Here is an 18,350-nt window from a genome sequence, read left to right as displayed (position 1 = left end):
CTGGATCCAGCAATAAAACGAGTTTCGTTTCGAAAGAGACTGTGGATGGAAAATCCTTTTCGATAAAATACATTTATTTTTTTTTGAAAAAAACTGTCATTTTCGGTCAAACCTCGGAGGTCTGGGGCCGCACGGTCTTGTGCATTGGAATGGTATAAACATAACGGATTATATACACATAATGTTTACACAGAAAGAAAGATACGATGCATAAAGATCAGATGCGGTGGAGCTGAGATCCACATTAATTACGCGGTGTGGGCGCAATGCTACAGCAGGACATCGCCCATCGGAATTCCAGCGTTTTGCTGGATCTCTCCTTTTGCCACCGTTGGAAATCAACCTGATCCCCGATTAACTCGGCTGTTGTTCTTCTCGGTTCCCAGGCTGCTGGAACACTTTCACATTTGCGAAGGCTGGAGCATTCCACGTGGGCTGATGTACCAGTTTTACCTGGAATATTGCAACCACAGTACATCCAACCCAATAAATGCTGCTACCTTTGGAAAGGTATGCTCAGTAAGAGTTGACACAAGGCAATGATTTGTTGATTTGGGAGTGACTGGTTTTTAGTGTATGCTGTATATGCACTACTGTGTATTTTTAATACTTGTAACGTGATCCTTCAGTCCTTCAGACCAAGTGGCACAGTTAAGCTGTCTTCAATTCTGCATCACCTCGACTTACATTCATGCACATGTTTATCGCACGTGGAGGAAGACATTCCAATTTGACTTAGCCTTTAAGTGGGCGCACAATTTGGCAAATTCTGCAATAAAGTCTTCAAATGAAACTTATTGTCCGTAGGTTGTTTTTTAAAGAGCTGTAAAATAAAATAGTAGGTTTATTTGGGAATTTGCCAAATGTTGTACCCTTTCAAATGCCAAGAAAGTACAGACCAATGAGGATTTTCTCTCCCATAAATAGGAACCTTAGAATATTAGACTTCTCTGGGATTTAACACTTTAACTTTGAGAAAGCTCTTCATAAAGACTTGGCGAACCCCAGAGAACAACTATAGAACATTCCTCCATCTTCACAGACAGCACCCCTTGCTCCCCCTCCTGCAGCCCAACCCAGCAGCTAATTTGTGCCCAGCAACTCCCTTCGCTTTTCAGCTAATGCCACCAGACCTGTAATGTTCATCTAAACAGGTAGATTGGGTCTCGATTTAATGTCTCATTTGTAGGGTGGCACCTCTGATAATGAGGCACTCCCCTCGCACTGCTTTGGAGTGTCAACGTCAACTACATTACTGGAGAGAAATTCCACCTGAGTCTAGATTTACTCTATTTTAGATTGTGTGGAATTTGGAAAAATCTTAAATACAGCCTTCATTTTAAGGCTCGGTTTGTGTAAGTTTTTTTTAAGAACTATAGAAAACCATCTTCAAAGTTAACACTGAAATGAATCATTTGTCAAATTCCGGATGCTCTGAAATACCATATAAATAGAGAAAATCTAGAGCCAGGTGGATTTTCTTCCCAATATATGTACCAAGCAGCCCTTATACATAGTTTCATTACTTCTTCAAAGAGTTCCAATAGATTTTTTTTAAATTTCTTTTCAACCTGTATTTTCAATAAAGCAAGACATTAGAAGAAGGAAATTCTTGACTTGATCCTTTTCACTATTGTTTTGTTAACCATAAATTGTTATAAATGAATCCATCTACCTTTTAAAGCTTGTTCGTTCGGTATTCAGCGATCTGCGAACCAGGCGATTGGGTACGAGAGGTTGTGCAAGGTAACCCTTTAATTTCCTCAGTTATCATTTAAAGACTAGAGGCTTAAATCTTCACCTCGGCTTAGAATGTGAGACCAATTTGCCTTAAAATTTAAGATGATGTACAATTGTGGAAAATTCTACAATTCAGCTTCAATTTCATCCACAAAATACACAACCTACAGTATTTCCTGTGAAGTGCTTTGAGACATCTCAACGATGTGACAAGGCACCATATCAAATGCAAGGATTATTTTTATTAGTATTATTAATTTTGAAGCCTTTTTTAAGAATTGCAGAAAATGGATTTATGGGTTTTCCACTGTTCCATGGAATCTTAAATTTTAAGACAAAATGGTCTTCCAGTCTTAGACTAAGTGGAATTTCAGGCTTTGGGGTCTACTTCAGTATTTATTGTGTGCTGGAAATGCAGTTCTTCAACTAGTAAAGACTGTTTTGGTATTTTGCCCACAAAATATACAGTCAATTCAGTTTACAATAGATTCTGTGAAGCGTTTTGAGATGTCTCGAAGAGGTGATACGGTGCTATATCAAATGCAAGGATTAATAAAAAAGATTTAAATATTTTGCTCTCTGTCCTCTTGGTAGACTTCTTAAGCATTTTCTCAGATGCAAAAAGGCACAAAAACAAACAACTCACCCTCAGAAGCTATGAATCATGATCATGGGTTTTGCATCTTTTTTCAACCTTTTCAAAAAAACAAAACAGAAATCTGACAAAAGGTCACAAATAGAAACATTGGCTGCAAAATAGCATTTTTGTGAGAATCAATCCTGCAATTTCATTTACTAACCAAAAATTGTTATTAGCACAGTGACTTCTCATTTGCGAATACTTTGCTGCATTTTTCACCCCATTTTTAGAAGCTGGAATGAGTGCTAACTCATTTAAACCAAAATGGTTCAAATAATTAACCCCAAATGATCCCATTAATAAAACAAATCCAGGGTATCAACTGAGGTTAGTGGCAACAAAGCAAAAATTCCAAAAAGCAATGTGCCAAAGCAAATTTGAGCCATTCAGCCTTAAGATGAATACCTATCCCAAAAATATTTATGCTTTGTAATTCTTTTTACACTCTGAGCAATGTAAACGTTCCAGGGGTGTATCCTGCATGGAGGGCAATAAAATAAATTCAAGTAGTAATTGTGCAATGCAATTAGTTTATAAGTTCATTTCTCACTGCAGAATTGAAGCATAGAGATAATAGCAAATGGGCATAGAGATTCAGTCCCCAGGATTTGCTGTACAACATGAAAATATGAATTGGTATTGTTAGTAAAACTTTGAGAAAATCCTGACTTTTACCAAAAATAATTTTATAGGTATCATTATGAAGGAATACGTGTGAGAAGGCATTCTCCCCTGTACGGTCGGTACTCCTCTCTGATGACCAACAAACAGTTTGAAAGGTAAATTTAATGTATGTTCTACATGTGCATTTCACATCTGTTAAGCAGTTTATGAACTTATCCACTTGAGAGTCTCCACATCTTTACCCGTATTCAATCGGTGATAGCCATCAGAAGGAGTTTACAAAATACTGTACTTGGAACTGCACACTGTTAAATCAAATGAAGAAAACTGCACTCATGGTATTAACCTGGAAAGCATTATGGCAATTATGTAAGCAGTTAGGAGTTGAATTTTATTATATCAGAAGATCCATAGTAATTAAATGGCTAATTAAATGTGTGCTCTACTAATTAACCTTGAGGTTTTTTTTCTCTTCCCTGAAAACAAGCTTGGATTTTTCCAGTTTAGAAGAAGGAAGTTTCTTTAGTGCCGGTAATAAATATGAAAAGGTTTGTAAATAAAATCATTTTGATGTATTAATTTATTTAATTTTAGTTTTATAAGCTTAAGGTTCATGGTGAAGTGTTTCTTCTTCTGTGTACATGTGTACACATGCAAGTACATGTATGTGTATACATATGTTGGTATCAGTGTGTATGTGTGTGAGTTTGTGGGTGCTGACCTTCTGCACTGTGGTTGACGTGGAGTCTTGACCATTGAATCATATGCTAACAGCAAAAGGACTTAAAAGTTCTTACAGTCATGAGTAATTTTAGTTCTGTCTCAGCCCAATTTCATCTGGTAGCAAGACAGAAAGCATGCTGATTTAATCCATCTATTTTGATTCTTGGCTTAAGAAGATGGAAACTGGAAATGTCATCCAGTGTCCTGTTGCACAATTGTACCACATATTTATAGCGTAACTTTGTATTTTCATGTTTAATTTGAATAGAGCATTTTATACAATGCGAGTGTTGGATGATTTAATAACTCACAAGGTCACTGGAAATATGATAGTCTTCTGTAGCAGTGTTGTACAAGTTTTTGACGAACCACAGCTGTGGCTATGGCGACAACATTATAACCAGGTTCACTAATTTTAGTAGAAAACCCCTTACACTCACACGATACAGGTAAATGTACTTCACATGTATGTTTACATGTAGATTTACTTACCAACAACAAATTATACTTGTACGGCACCTTTCACGCCAGGAGGATGTCCCAAGGCGGATGTACCAAACATCTACTTAACAAGCACTTATCACCATTCAGTGCAAAACTTTGCAGTTTTCTCTTTATTTTACTTGCACAAGATGTGCCAGATCAGTCCCTGTTCTCGCAACCTCTCAGAACGTGGTTGGATGTTGCTTGCCCTTTGCCATGAGGTGCCTCATTATTGGCTGGACTTGCTTTCTGCTGCTAGCCTAGAGCGGTTATTTTGTTTGGTTAAGATGATTATGATAATCCCCTCTCCACACAGTATTGCTGGTGTTTGCATGCTGTTGAAATCCAGCATTTCACTTGTATTGAACATCATTTTAGCAGATAATCAATAAGCAGTAACCAAGGAAGTAAAGCACACACAACGATCAAAAAACACACTGCTTTTATGCAACTAAGCATTGCTGTTGGGTAGCGATGTGATCTGATTTTGCATCCTTTAACCTGTTACATTCATTTGATCAAGACAACAGTTATCATCATATACCGGTGTTGGTACAGATTTTAACATTACTTCTACATGGTGAAGTGATTCTTCACAAGCCTCTGTTGACAGTAACCATCATTGTTGATATATGCAAACTGTGGGATGTTTTCTAACATTGTTATTATTAATGAAGGCAGAAAGTCCACGTAATGCAATCTGTGAATTCACTCGGTTTACCTCCTGGGAGCAAGAACTAGGAAAAAAATATTCTACTCAGATGGCAAGTGAACCTCCTCTTCTCTCCATCCTCCTTACAACAAATAGTCAATTTCATTTTAATTACATTTTAGTTGAACAATTTTCTTCCCTCCTATTCTGTCCTGCTAGTTTACCATGGTTGCAGATGTATATTACAAGCACTGTCAGGATATTTTGCAGCATATCCGAAGTAATCGATTTGACAAGGTATGAGTAGCACAATACCAGCAAACAATCTCAATTCAGTGATAAGAGGAAAAAATATTTCTGTGAAAATTTTAGCCATCACAAAACTCCATGTTTTTTTACAAAATGCCACAACATGTCACATTGGAAGTGCTGCTTGCATATTCAACGCAATTTACTCTCAACACCCCCCACCCCCCACCACAAAATAAATCGCCTGTTTATTATTTCAGCCAAAGATACAGCTGGGGAGAAAATCAACGTGGGCTCAGATTTACTCTATTTATGAAGAATTTCAGCATGTCAAAACTTTGGCAAACTCTAAAGTACAGCCTCAAATGCAAGGATTGTTATTGTTTTATTAACTTTCAAGCTGATTTTCTGTTATTGTGAGAACTACAGGTGAAATTTCTCCTCTAGTATGTTTACAGGTTGACTGTGAGCCACACAGTAATGATACATAAGTTATTTGAATCAATACAACCATCCTTCATAATCAATTGGGACATTATGTATCTGTAGATTAATCCTACTGACAAAGTGAATATTTTTTCTTGTTTCATTTCTTGCATTACTTGTGAATATAGGCCTCTCAGTATAACTCTTAACAGATTCTTGTTTTCATGACTTTTATAATTTTATCAACTAATTTCATTCTCTGCGTTATCCCCCACTTGACTCAAAAACTGCAGAAAAAGAACATTTAATTAATTGGTTGAACGGTTTATCTAAATTTCTGTCTCCATTATTGTTCTCTCTGGGATTGTAACGATATTGTATTTGTTTAACATCAGTGCTTTGGGCAAGAAATGAAGTAAAGAGCAAGTTGTTAAAATGTTTGCCATTGTACCCGACTAAATATTTAGCTTTGTTCCCTGATAAATAAGAGTTTAGGATTCTTGAGAAAATTGTTTTTGCACAAAGGGTTATTAAAATGTAAAATGCATTACCAGAAGATCAAGTCAATTATGGCATTTAAAAGGGAATTACAAACCCATGACAATTGAAGATATAAAGGAAGTTGTAGCAATAATGTGGGATTAGATTAAATTAGATTTCACAGCCTCAAAGGGGAAGCACAATTCCATGTCCTACGTTTATGCTGAAAGTTTTATGATTCTAGAATAGGGTGACCATTTATTCGTGATTTCCGGGGACATTCCCTGGATGACGGAGATGGACAATGTGACTCTGTCCATACCTCACAACCAAGGCAGACAAAACCCTCGTCCACGCCTTAGTCACTTCCCGACTGGACTACTCCAATACCCTCTTCGCTGGTCTCCCCAGCTCCACGATACACAAAATCCAATTAATTAAAAACTCTGCCACCTCGATACTCACCCGCACAAAACTCTGTACTCCCATCGCACCAGTCCTTGCCAGGCTCCATTGGCTCCCAATCACTGAACAGATCAATTTCAAGATCCTCTCACTCGTTTTCAAATCCCTTCGTACCCTCTCACCTCCCTACCTATCGGATATGCTTAGCTGCCACTCCACCACCGGCTGCTTCCACTCGGCTGACTCTGGCCTCCTGCTTCTCTCATTCCCTTTGCTCCAACAGCAGTGGCTGTGCCTTCAGCCATTACACCCAAAGCTCTGGAACTCTCTCCCTCAAACCCTCCACCTTGCCCCCTCCCACACATCCTTCACATCCTACATAAAGACCTTCCTTTTTGATCATGCTTACAGTCACCTCCCACCTCCCTCTCCCCCTGGCTCAGTGTCAGACTCCACCATTGTCCAGAACTCTGGAACGCTACACCGCATGAAAAGGGCTATATAAACGCAGGTTGTTGTTGTTCTGACCCTGGCCAAATATGCCCTGTCTTGTGTTCAGCAAACAAACTGAGTAAGAACAATAAAATTCTAAAACACATACACTCATCAAAGAAATACAGCCATGAATCCAACAAAAGGTTTCTTCAGTACTACCAGCATCAGGAATTGTGGTGAGTTCACCTTTTTACATGTGTCCCCATATTTGGTTTACAAAATATGGTCACCCTAATCTGTGAGCTTCTGAAGAGAGTGAGAAAGCTTCATAAAAAGATAACTATTTAAGATACCTTCTGTGCTTATAATGACCAGAGTAAAATAAAGTTGAACAGAGTACAAAATATTCTCATAAGGTTTTCAACTATATATAGCATATAATAATAATAATCCTTGCATTTGATATAGCACCTTATTACATCTTCATGACGTCTCAAAGCACTTCACAGTGTATATTTTGTGGGTGAAAAGCAGCAGCCAATTGCGCACAACAGTGGCGGTCGTGGATTGAGTGACCAAATTATTATTATTACAGTATTTATTTTGGAGGGACTATTATCTGCGGAAAAGCGATCCGTCAGTCGACTAACAACTGGGTTCCTATTTACTGCTAGATAAACAGAGGTGTGCAGAGTAAGGAAACTTGCCTAATGTTTCGCCCTGCCCGAGAATCAAACCAAGGTTCTCTCGCTTGCGAGGCGAGTGCTCTAACCAATATGCCTCAAGACTGCAATTGATTGCTTTTAATCATGTAAATGTACTATCTGGAGATAGCACACAAGCTCCAAAATCTTCAAAGTCCAATTTGCTTATGTGCAAAAATCACACTTGTAACATTGCAAATATTTATTCAAAAGTCAACCCTTGCGTATAAGCATGATTTATTTGTAGATATTGAGATACCTGACATCTGGCATCTGTATAAGTATGCAGAAAGTGTCACAGAGTAAGGCGAGTTTTCTAAATTTTATCTAGAGTGATAATGTATTTTTGGTGTTAAGCTATGCAACGTGTTGTTGCACTGTGTTGTTTTAGCAGCATGAGATGTTTTAGCACAGCATGGTTATTGCAACATTAAATGAAAATTAAATTTCAGCTCACAAGGGATACCACAGATACCAATCAATTTACAAGAAAATCTCTTTATAATTCTATATTGTAGATTAAAGGTCTTCTCGCTTTGTTTTGGAAATCATTGCCATACGATGTCATCAATACAATATCCTTGCCAGATATATGCCATCTTTTCTGCTGTTACGATACACAGCTGTACAAGGTAATTTGTAACTGTAACCACCTGTATTGGAAACACAACACTGAAAGCTCCTTACACCAAGTTCATCAAAAGTATTGCCAGGACACATTAAAATGTGTTGTTTAAAATAATTCCAGGTGGCATCAATAACAGTGCTTTTTTAAAACAGAATCTCTATGGAAACTAAACTGACTAAAAATCTGTAGTGTTTTTTGCACCTTCATGTTTTGATAATTGAAAGTGTTGTAACTATAAATTGGCATCTGTTACCTGAGTTATTTAAACTGTGTAATTGCTACCAGAAGGCAATGTGGAATGGTGACATGATATACAAGGTGCTGAATGATTTGTAACATATAAAGGGTAACCTGAGGTTTGCCTTCCAAACAGATTACAAACTGGAGATGTGGCTTAGATTTGGTTTAGGAACATTTCTGTGGCGCCACAGTCCATCCTGTTCACCATAATGTTTAGTTTGTGTGTGTTTTCACTCAGAAACAATGGGTTGGGGGTTGCAGGGGGGCTGTGGGGTGGGGGGCTAATTTGCAAATATGTAAAAGGATTTGTAGATAGCAAATCCTGCAGGGACCTGGATGTGTCTCATGACAACTCTCCAGAAATCTGCTTGGATGCCAATCTTCATTCCGACCGTCAGACTGTGGCCAAAATAGTCTCCTGTCCTGCTTCCCCCTCCCTCCCCCCCGCCCCTCATCCCAGTTAGGGATTGGCATCAATTAGATTAACAAATTTCTGGAGGGTTGGACACAGACATGCAACAGGCAACTTGTTCTCAGGCCTTTGTTAATCCATTTGAAGATGCATAAGTCTGAGGAGTCCTGTAGCTCAGTGGTTAGAGCACTTGCCTTGCAAGTGAGAGACCTGGGTTCGATTCCTGGCAGGGCAAAACCTTGGGTAAGTTTTCTTACTCCACACGCCTGATAATAATTTCTCAAGAACAAAAACAATAATAAAATTGGTCACTTCAATCCACGACTATTTGTGGGACACTGCTGTGCACAATTGTCTGCCGTGTTTTGCCCACGAAATATACAGTCAATTCACTTTACAGTATATTCTGAGACGTTTAGAAGACATGAAAAGCGCTATATCAAATGCAAGGATTATTATTTTTCTTTCCATATTTTCTGAAACATATTTATGTTGAGTTTCCTCACATTGTAAAAGATCCCTAATAATCCTTGCATTTGATATAGCAATCTATAGCATCATCAAAGCACTTCACAGGATTTTACTGTAAAGTGTAGTGAATATGTATTTTGTAAGTAAAAGTGGTAGCCAATTTGTGCAGCACAGGAATGTCCCACAAACAGCCACAAATTTATCTCTGAGAGAAACAATAAGCTTCAAATTTACTTCTAGGCAATATAATATGAAAGGCCAGTTTGTTCAGGGTTTTATTGTTCACTTCTACTGTGTTAACAGATGATTGAAGAAGTCCTCCTTCGGGACTTCCTAGCTGACTTTTCTGTACAGCATCTTCAGAGTGCAAGATCCTTTGCTAAGAAGTTTAAAAGTTGGCTGGTTGATGCATTGGAAGGGACACCATTGCTACTGCAGACATTTAAAATGAGAGGTATTATTTTGTGTCAATTAATTATTGAAGCTTTATTTACCAGTGTTGCAGCAGTTGTGTGATTGTGGGAAACCTGTGTAGGACCAACTCTGATGTTATTGGTTTGAATCTAAAAGTATGGCCTTCACATGAACTTTTCATTCGCAGCTGTTTGAACTGACAGAGTACTTCTGCTATAATCAATCTCTTCTAAGTTATTGTATTGTTTCCATGAAGCCACTCACAGCTCATATTTAAGTGCAATAGAGAGTTCAATAAGATGCACATTGCAGCCCAAGATATCCCTGTGTGCAAATCTGTATCTCCATTGGTGCAATTGATTGATACTTGGGAAGGATGTCTGGCTGTAAGAATAGATTAGAAGTATTGAAAATAGAATTAGAAATATTGATGGCACATGTTTTAATTAGCCCCAGTACTTATTCTACTTAAATGTTTTCAAGACATATAATTGGCTTATTTTAATGGGCAGAAAGGCACTTCTGAACTTGCTAACAATTCTTAGCTGCTTGCATTAATTTGACCCGTTCAATGTAATTCCATGAGCCTAAATAGTCAAAATACAGTGGCTTATCCATCAAATCTTTTCTGTGTCCTCAGTCAATAATGTGGATAGGTTGCTCTGGCCCAAACAAATAATTAAATGCTTTGTTCCCTTTCTAATAATAACATGTTTATTAGAACACAAAAGAATCAGCAATACATGAGCAACTGGATGCTAATTGTGATTTTCTATCGTAAAAAATTGCTTGTAAAATTCAATCAAATCTATTGAAAATTGATGTTCATGAATACGAATAAGAGCTGAATCCACATTGTTTCTGTTTGCTATACAAACAAAGTGAACCTATGTCAATGATATAAAAAGAAGTATTAATGGATTCTTATTTTGATTTTGCTGTGTTTTATACAATGAACCAGACATTAGAAAGTTTTGAAGGTAATATCTAAGCATTTATTCAGAAATCTGCTTGAGTGGCCCGGAATGAATTCCATTCTTCCATTTCCATCATGCCTGAGATTGCAAATTCACTATTTGAAGGATGATGTGCATGAACTGCATCTCAGAAAATAATAATTCTTGCATTGAATTGAATTCTTACCTTTCACATTTGGAGGATATTTCAAAGTGCTTCATGTTATGTATTGTGAAGTGTAGTGATTGCATTTTGCATCTCCTTTGCTGCAAATGAACTTACCACCCTTTGCAATACCAGCCCACAACTCGTTTTTTTAAATGAACCACCTGCTTTAATAATGTTTTAAATATATATCTGACATGACTGTTTCCAATCTTTCAGCAGTGAGTATGTTTGTTAACAGACTACGAAGAAGAACGTGCATTTGTAATCTAGCAAAGGTAATGTATACAGCACACACTTCAATCTTTTCCCCTTTAAGAATGTGTGTGTTTACATCCCTATATCTCTTCACAATACAGAGAAGCCTGTTGTAAGTTTTTTATTGCTCCTCTATAGCGCACGTTTGGTTATAATGTGGTTGCAGTGTCAACCCTCTTGCTTCCTATGTTTTGGTTGGCACTCACGCTAAAATGGCTAACTTCCAGATCATTAGGTCAACGCCAATATCACTTCCTACCACTGGATGTGTGCAGCGCACAGCAAGTGATGTTGGCAGAGATTTAATTACCTGGCGGTCGGCCATTTTAGCATCATGTGCTAATAAATGACCAACTATTGAGTCATCAGGTTGCCACTTATGACACTTCGTGCTTTGCAGATCACAGAGGACATGATGTCAGCAGTGTCCATATGACTCAGAAGATGGTCTTGTTTTAGCACAGGAACCAACTTGTGTGCAGGGTTGGCTGCATGCATTAGGCATGAAAACGGCTCTTGCACCTCGTTATATAGAGATTTTATGGATCCAACCACTGCATTAAGTACTGTAACATTTAGGGTCGACTTCCTTTCTTTGTGCTATAGAAACATTCCTTTACCCTTACTCTTTACCTTTCATCTCTCTACCATCCTTCTATCTGGGCCACCAATTCACATTCAGGAATATGAAGTTTTTTTAAGTTTAGTAAGCAGTCTTTTATGAGGCACTTTATCAGATGTCTTCTGAAAATCTACGAACAAATCATCAACGTTAAACCCTTCAACCAATGCAGCCAAAATCCTTGTCCATACCTTTGTTACTTCCCAGCTGGTCTATTCAATGCCCTCCTCGCTAGGTTCCCCAGCTCCACCATACACAAAATTCAATTAATTCAAAACTCTGCCACCCAGATATTGACCTGCAAAAAACTCTGTACCCCCATCACACCAGTCCTTACCAGGCTCCATTAGCTATATAAATGCAATTAGTTGTTGTTGTTCATGCATGCACTTGGACTTCCTTAAATTTTTTTATTGAATTAGTGAAGCATGTCATGCATTTTATAAGTTCATGCTGACTCTCCTGGACCAATTCGTGTTCTAGGTTTACTTTCTCTATCCAGTTTAGAATTGTATACGGTATACTGGGAGTCCTGTAGCTCAGTGACCTTGCAAGCGAGAGACCCGGGTTCGATTCCCGGCAGGACAAGTTTCCTTACTGCACATGCCTGATAATAATCCCTCAAGAAAAAAAACAATAATAAAATTGGTCACTTCAATCCACGACTGTTTGTGGGACACTGCTGTCCATAATTGGCTGCCGGGTTTTGCCCACAAATATACAGTCAATTCACTTTACAATATATTCTGTGAAGCGCTTTTAAGACGTCTAGAAGACGTGAAAAGCGCTATATCAAATGCAAGTATTATTATTACTTTACTCCAATGAGGTCCCCTTCCATGAAGCCTCTTTTCAATATTCAAGAGCCTTAGTGTGTCTAATAATTCCTCGTAGCTCAGTAATCTATTATTAGAGATTGTTTTTCTGCAATAGACAGATATTCTGTGTTTGTTTCAGAGCATGCACGTGGTTTTGAATAATCGCAGAATGGTCAGCACTTTAAAAGCTGACCTGAATTCCATGCTCACCCAGGGACTGCTGGATATCCCCAGCAAACCCAAGCAATCAGTCAGCTGTCCACTGGATGAAATAGGCAACAGTTTGAATGGAAATGTAAGCATGTGTTGTCTTAATTCCTCCTGACACAAAGAGCCTGTATTTGATATTCAGATTGTTAATCTTTCATCTCCCCACTCCCGGAGGTCCAGATTTGAGCTGGGGTATGGTTCAGCAGGAGCCTGAGGCCGTCCAATTGCCCTTCCATATGGCCATTCTTCATGCATGTGTCCAGACAATGTGTTTGGCAGATTATTTCACCCACTGGGCCATTTACAATTGAATTGCATCTTGTCCTCACCAGATATGTGCACTTTTCAGAAGGATCATTGGATAATGAGCAAAAAGAGGAATGCAGATTTCCTTTCTCTTACCAAGGGCCCTGAGGCCAATTGTAGCATCTCTAATGTGACCCTGGCTGATATAAACTAACAGCATTAGACCACAGTTTAAACCTGACCCGCTGGTCTGTTTGGCTGAGTTTCACTCTAGGCAGTGACTTTAGCATAAGGAGAACTTGGTAATATGATATTTAATCATTTTCTCACCACTGTGTCCAAAAAGAGATTTGATCCTATAATTTCATTGAATAATAAAACGTAAGTAACATTATTTATGCTTTGTATGCAATAGATATTTAAAAGTATAGTATCTTTAGTTATAGTACATGAAATAAATGTTACTATTCAGATGCTTTGGGCATATTTAGACATAAATCAATTCCTCTGTCTTAATTTTTCTTTAGTTGGTCATGTGCTAGATAGCTCTGTGGTATTAAACATATGATAAAATAATATGCATGTGTAAGTTTGATTCATTTAATTTCAGGTCTTGACAGCCTCCTAATGTTGCTGGATACTGCAGCAGACATTAGAGCTTATTTTCACTGCGTGTCAACACTTGTACATGACTTTGTATTTCAGGTATGTTCCTGGACATAATGGAGTGCATTATGTGGTGATTTCTAGCAGGATTTAGGTAACAGAACTTTAATAAAGAAACTGGTATATCATGTCGACCCACCTGAACTCCACTTCATGTTGATCCCGTACAAATACAGTCACTATACTTTATCGAACTCTATGAAACACTTTGAGATATTTTCATATGATGGTGCTATAAAACTCAATGATTTTTATTTTCTACTTTCAGGTGGAATTCTGTACTTCTGATTACCAGAAGGAGTCCAAACTTGGGTTCCTTATTTAGGAATTCCATTAGAAATCACTGCATATCTGACCTAATTTAATATCACTGTTATGATTGTTATCCTGTTATGTAATGTAATACTTTCAATTGTGCACGTGTCCCTTCTACTGAGCACTTCCCAATCAGCAAGACAATCAAGATCAAAGCATTGTAGTTTGTTACCAATGTCATTAGTGTGAGTGATTAATACTTTAAATATTTGGTGCTTTAACTAAACACGTTTGGTATTCCAGCCTAGCAACTTTAGGGGAGAAGAATTCATACAACTGGCTGCAAATTTCCAGCTGAGATGGAACTATTTTCTTTCTGCCATAAGTCGGGCCTTAACACTCTCAAATGCAGAAAGCTTTGGTGAGTCTTACCTCTGAGACCTGTTGTAACAATATCTTTAAGTTTAAAAATCAACTGTACACAAATTGGATTTGGGAAGTAAAATATGCCTCTCTGTATCACACTTTGCAGGTAGACAGCAAGACTGCAGTGGAGCAATAACTTGTAATCTGCAGTTTTTCGCAATTTTAGCCAAACTAGTGGTTTTAGCAGGAAATTGTTAGTACTTAAAACCATTTTAATAATCAGATTTAATTTCACTGTACATTCTTTTTGCAGATTGTTAATGGAACAATAAAGCCTCATTTCTACTATTTCTTAACAGGGTTGCCTAATAAGGAAGTTATGCACAAGGGTTAGAATCTGGTATTAATCAATCACATGCATTAACAAAGAGATAATAACTTCTAGAGAGAACTACATTTCTGGGATATAGTATGTGCTGGTTTGTAATGAATAATGACAACTTAAAAACACCACAATAAACTATTTAGTGATTTTGAGCAATTTCATAGATTTTTGTGAAAATTTATTGAGTCCCTTAATTATTTATTATACAACAGGATCTTGGCACTTGGTAAATCTGCTCATTTCAGAGTACCTGACTCACGTGCTGCAATCTTACATGGAAGAAGAGATGGACAAGCCAGCACAAGAAGGAACGGAACAGCTTCCACATGAAATAGTTCAGGAACCAGACTTTGAAACTGTTCTTGACACTTATTCAGCACCGTCAGAGTCTCCTAATATAAATTCTGATCAATTCAGTGACCAAGACCTCAATTTACAAAATATTACTATCAAACCTCTGGGCTTTGAGGTTGATGCGTTAACTGGCAACAAGGTAACTTTCTACTGGAGTCTACAGATTGCATCTGTTCATGCAATCCCCAATGCCTCCCTGCCACCAAAATCAAATAAGATTGTTATCTCTGCTTCTTAACATTTAACACAACAACAACTTGCACTTATACAGCGCCCTCCACGCAGGGTAGCATCTCAGAGCGCTTAGCAGTGGCGGAGCCTGACTCCGAGCCGGGAGAAGGGGGAGGTGGCCCTAAGCACGGGCCAAACAATGCAAGATCCACATTGGCAGATTATTTTTATGACAATGGCACAAATGTGGCACACTGGGATCTTCAGATTTTTATACCTATTGCCAGTCGGAATAAGCTTGTGACATGCACGAGGGCAGCAGTATAGTATCCCTGTGCAACTCTGAGTGATTAGTGCTGCAAGTTCCCCACTGTGAAGGTTTCCCTGCTGATTGAATCAAACTAAAGACAGCACATGTAAAACATCTGGAAGTGTGTCCTTTTCTCTCTGAGGAAAGGATTGTCAATGATCCCCTCAGGGTCAGATAATTAAGGGTTTAAGATACTCGTCTTGGTTTGAGTCTGGTACTGAAGTGCTGCACTGGGAGAGAGCTCCACTGTTAGCAATATTATCCTTTGGATAAGATGTTAAACCCGGGTCCTGTCTGCATGTTCAGCTGGATTTTAAGGATCCCATTACATTATTCAAAAAGAGAAGGCAGTTTCCCGGTGTCCTGGCCAAAACCCACCGAGGTTAATTGGTCATTCACCGGTTATGACCAACTCGTTGCACGTACTAGCAACTTGTTGATCCAAATGGCTGTCATGTTTCGTTATGGGATAAAATTCCTTCTGCGCCTAGATTTACTTTACTCTAAACATGGCATTTTAGAATGTCCAGAATTTAGCAAATTGTTGAATTCACTTTTAACTTTCAAGTTGGTTTCTACAGATTTTAAAAGAGCTTTCAGAAAACTGTCATCAAAATTAAAGCTGTATTTAAGAATCTGCCAAATTCTGGACCCTCTGAAATACTGCATCAATGAAGTATATCAAGACAGGGTGAAATTTCTATGGCCAAGTCTCCATACTTGTCAATGATTACTTTTGACATGATAGAAACCATAGAACTATAGAAATTTACAACATAGAAGGAGGCCATTGGACCCATTGTGACTGTGCTGCTCTTTTAAGAGCAATCTTTTCAGTCCCATTTACCCGCCCTTTTTCCATACTAATGTTTACTCCTTTTTACGTATTTATCTAGTTCCTTTTGAAAGCTAATATGGATTATGCTTCAATCACAACTCCCGGCATGGCATTCCATATCCTAACTATGTGTAAAAAAAATTCTCCTAACCGCCCATTAATTAATTTGCTAACTATCCTAACCAGTGCTCTCCAGTCACTGACTCACCTACCAGTAGAAATAAAGCACTATGAAGAGTTATTTCTTGTAACAGAAGAGAGAAATGTTGCCACTTATTCTATAGATGGAAGAGTTGATTCACTTCTTCCTTCTTCATGTGTCATTGATGCTTGCTGAATATTTTACAATTATGTAACTAGTGCATTCAAACCATCTTAATTACTGTAAATTGTGTGATTATTTCTTCCAGGTAATTCAGGTTTTGGTTGAAGATGAAGCAACTAAGAGCGTTCTTAAATTGAGCTTGCCAATAGGGAAGAAAGCAGTCGTCACTTTAAAAAATGGTCAGATGTTTGAGATCCACACCTCAAAGATGCAGCAGAACATCACTGGTGATATGCAAGCATAATAATTTGAATATTAATTTAAAAGTGCCTGAGCATGATTTTCACAAAGATAGCATGTAGGAGCATAGATTAGTTCAGTTTGCATTGATCGCTAAAAATATTCATCTAGAAACATAATGTTTTTGTTATTTTAATTTGAAGTGGAGCTAGTAATTGGAGAGTGAAAGGATTACAAAGCAATTTATTCTGTGGAATTCCAATGATTCTGAATGGAGAGATACGATTCTCTGCAATGGGAACATTGAATCCTTTAGTCCAATCTCGCTCAGCCTCATAGATTAACATTGCACTGCAGTTTCTTTCTGCCTTTGTCATCGATGTAACCAGCTGGTGTAAACAAAATGTTATTTAATTAAAAACAATTACAACATGAATTATCCTTATTTACTTCAGCAACTATCATTAAATGGATGGGTTTGGTTTTATTGATCTGATTTTTTAAAAAAAGTTAAAGCACGTCAATCAATCAATTGTCATTGCAGTTAACTGCACACACCACGAGATTCTGGATCAATCCTGAGACTTTCTGTATGACTCAGTCTTACACTAAGCAGTGGCTTTAGCAATTGAAGCAGCGGAGAAGCCCCACCTCAGTGCCCCCATGCTTTTTATTGATTAATTCAATTAAATCTTAGTCCTTGACACTTTAATCTTGTTTTGATCTTCACCAAAGAACAAGTTTTACCCACAGTCCATCCGTTTTACCGTATATCCTGTGAATCACTTTGAGACATCTCGACGATATAAGGCGCTATATCAAATGCAAGGATTATTATTATCGTTATACAGGCTCCTCTTAATCAGTCACCTCCCAAATATCAACAGCATCCTTTCTACTTTTGCCTGACATCATAATTTGTTAAAATTGGAAAGTTTTCAGAATGCTGCAACTAAAATGCTGTCAATGTACATCTGCAGCATCCACATGGTCAGATACAATAATAGACATTTGATATTATTTATACAAAGTGAAATGTTTAATTTAAAACAGCAATATTTACGATGATATGAGTTATTATTGAGTCACAGAGACCAAGGTAACAAAGGAGGCTGCAGCTCATTTTCTACTAAAGGTATTGTGCAGAATGCTCAGTCAGGGTTTTGCAGCTCAACATACAATGCAAATCACATGGGCAGGTGGGATGTTGAGCAAGCAGACAGGCAAATACTGGAAAACAATCCCTCTTTAATCACAATTTCCTTTGCAGACGTTTGATCCTTTTATTTTAAAAGCACATCTATCCCCTTTGGGTAGTGAAAAATAAATGCTACATAACGGGAGGACAAGTTTGCATGGCTATAGCGAGAGAGTAGAGGAGTGGGATTGATTTGGATAATTCTTTTAAAAGAGCTGGCACAGACATGATGGGCCGAATGGCCTCCTTCTGTGCTGTATAATTCTATGATTCTTTAGATTTCTATTTTTTTAAATCTAT

At 37.8% G+C, this 18,350-nt stretch overlaps 1 protein-coding gene across 1 annotated transcript; it reads left to right on the top strand.

The window, feature by feature from the left end:
* Positions 1 to 423: 423 nt before the first annotated feature.
* Positions 424 to 16,916, top strand: LOC103173174 (DNA-binding protein RFX8). The gene is made up of 14 exons (XM_042334412.1): positions 424 to 510; positions 1,685 to 1,746; positions 3,073 to 3,159; positions 3,492 to 3,552; positions 4,888 to 4,974; positions 5,082 to 5,159; positions 8,080 to 8,193; positions 9,616 to 9,766; positions 11,068 to 11,126; positions 12,686 to 12,827; positions 13,613 to 13,707; positions 14,227 to 14,344; positions 14,887 to 15,167; positions 16,758 to 16,916. The coding sequence occupies exons 1-14, from the start codon at positions 439 to 441 to the stop codon at positions 16,914 to 16,916; spliced, it is 1,566 nt and encodes a 521-aa protein (XP_042190346.1). The 5' UTR covers positions 424 to 438.
* Positions 16,917 to 18,350: the final 1,434 nt, after the last annotated feature.

Source organism: Callorhinchus milii, unplaced genomic scaffold (assembly GCF_018977255.1).
Source record: "Callorhinchus milii isolate IMCB2004 unplaced genomic scaffold, IMCB_Cmil_1.0 Scaffold4, whole genome shotgun sequence".
NCBI lineage: Eukaryota > Metazoa > Chordata > Chondrichthyes > Chimaeriformes > Callorhinchidae > Callorhinchus > Callorhinchus milii.
This window is presented reverse-complemented; position numbering and strand designations above follow the sequence as displayed.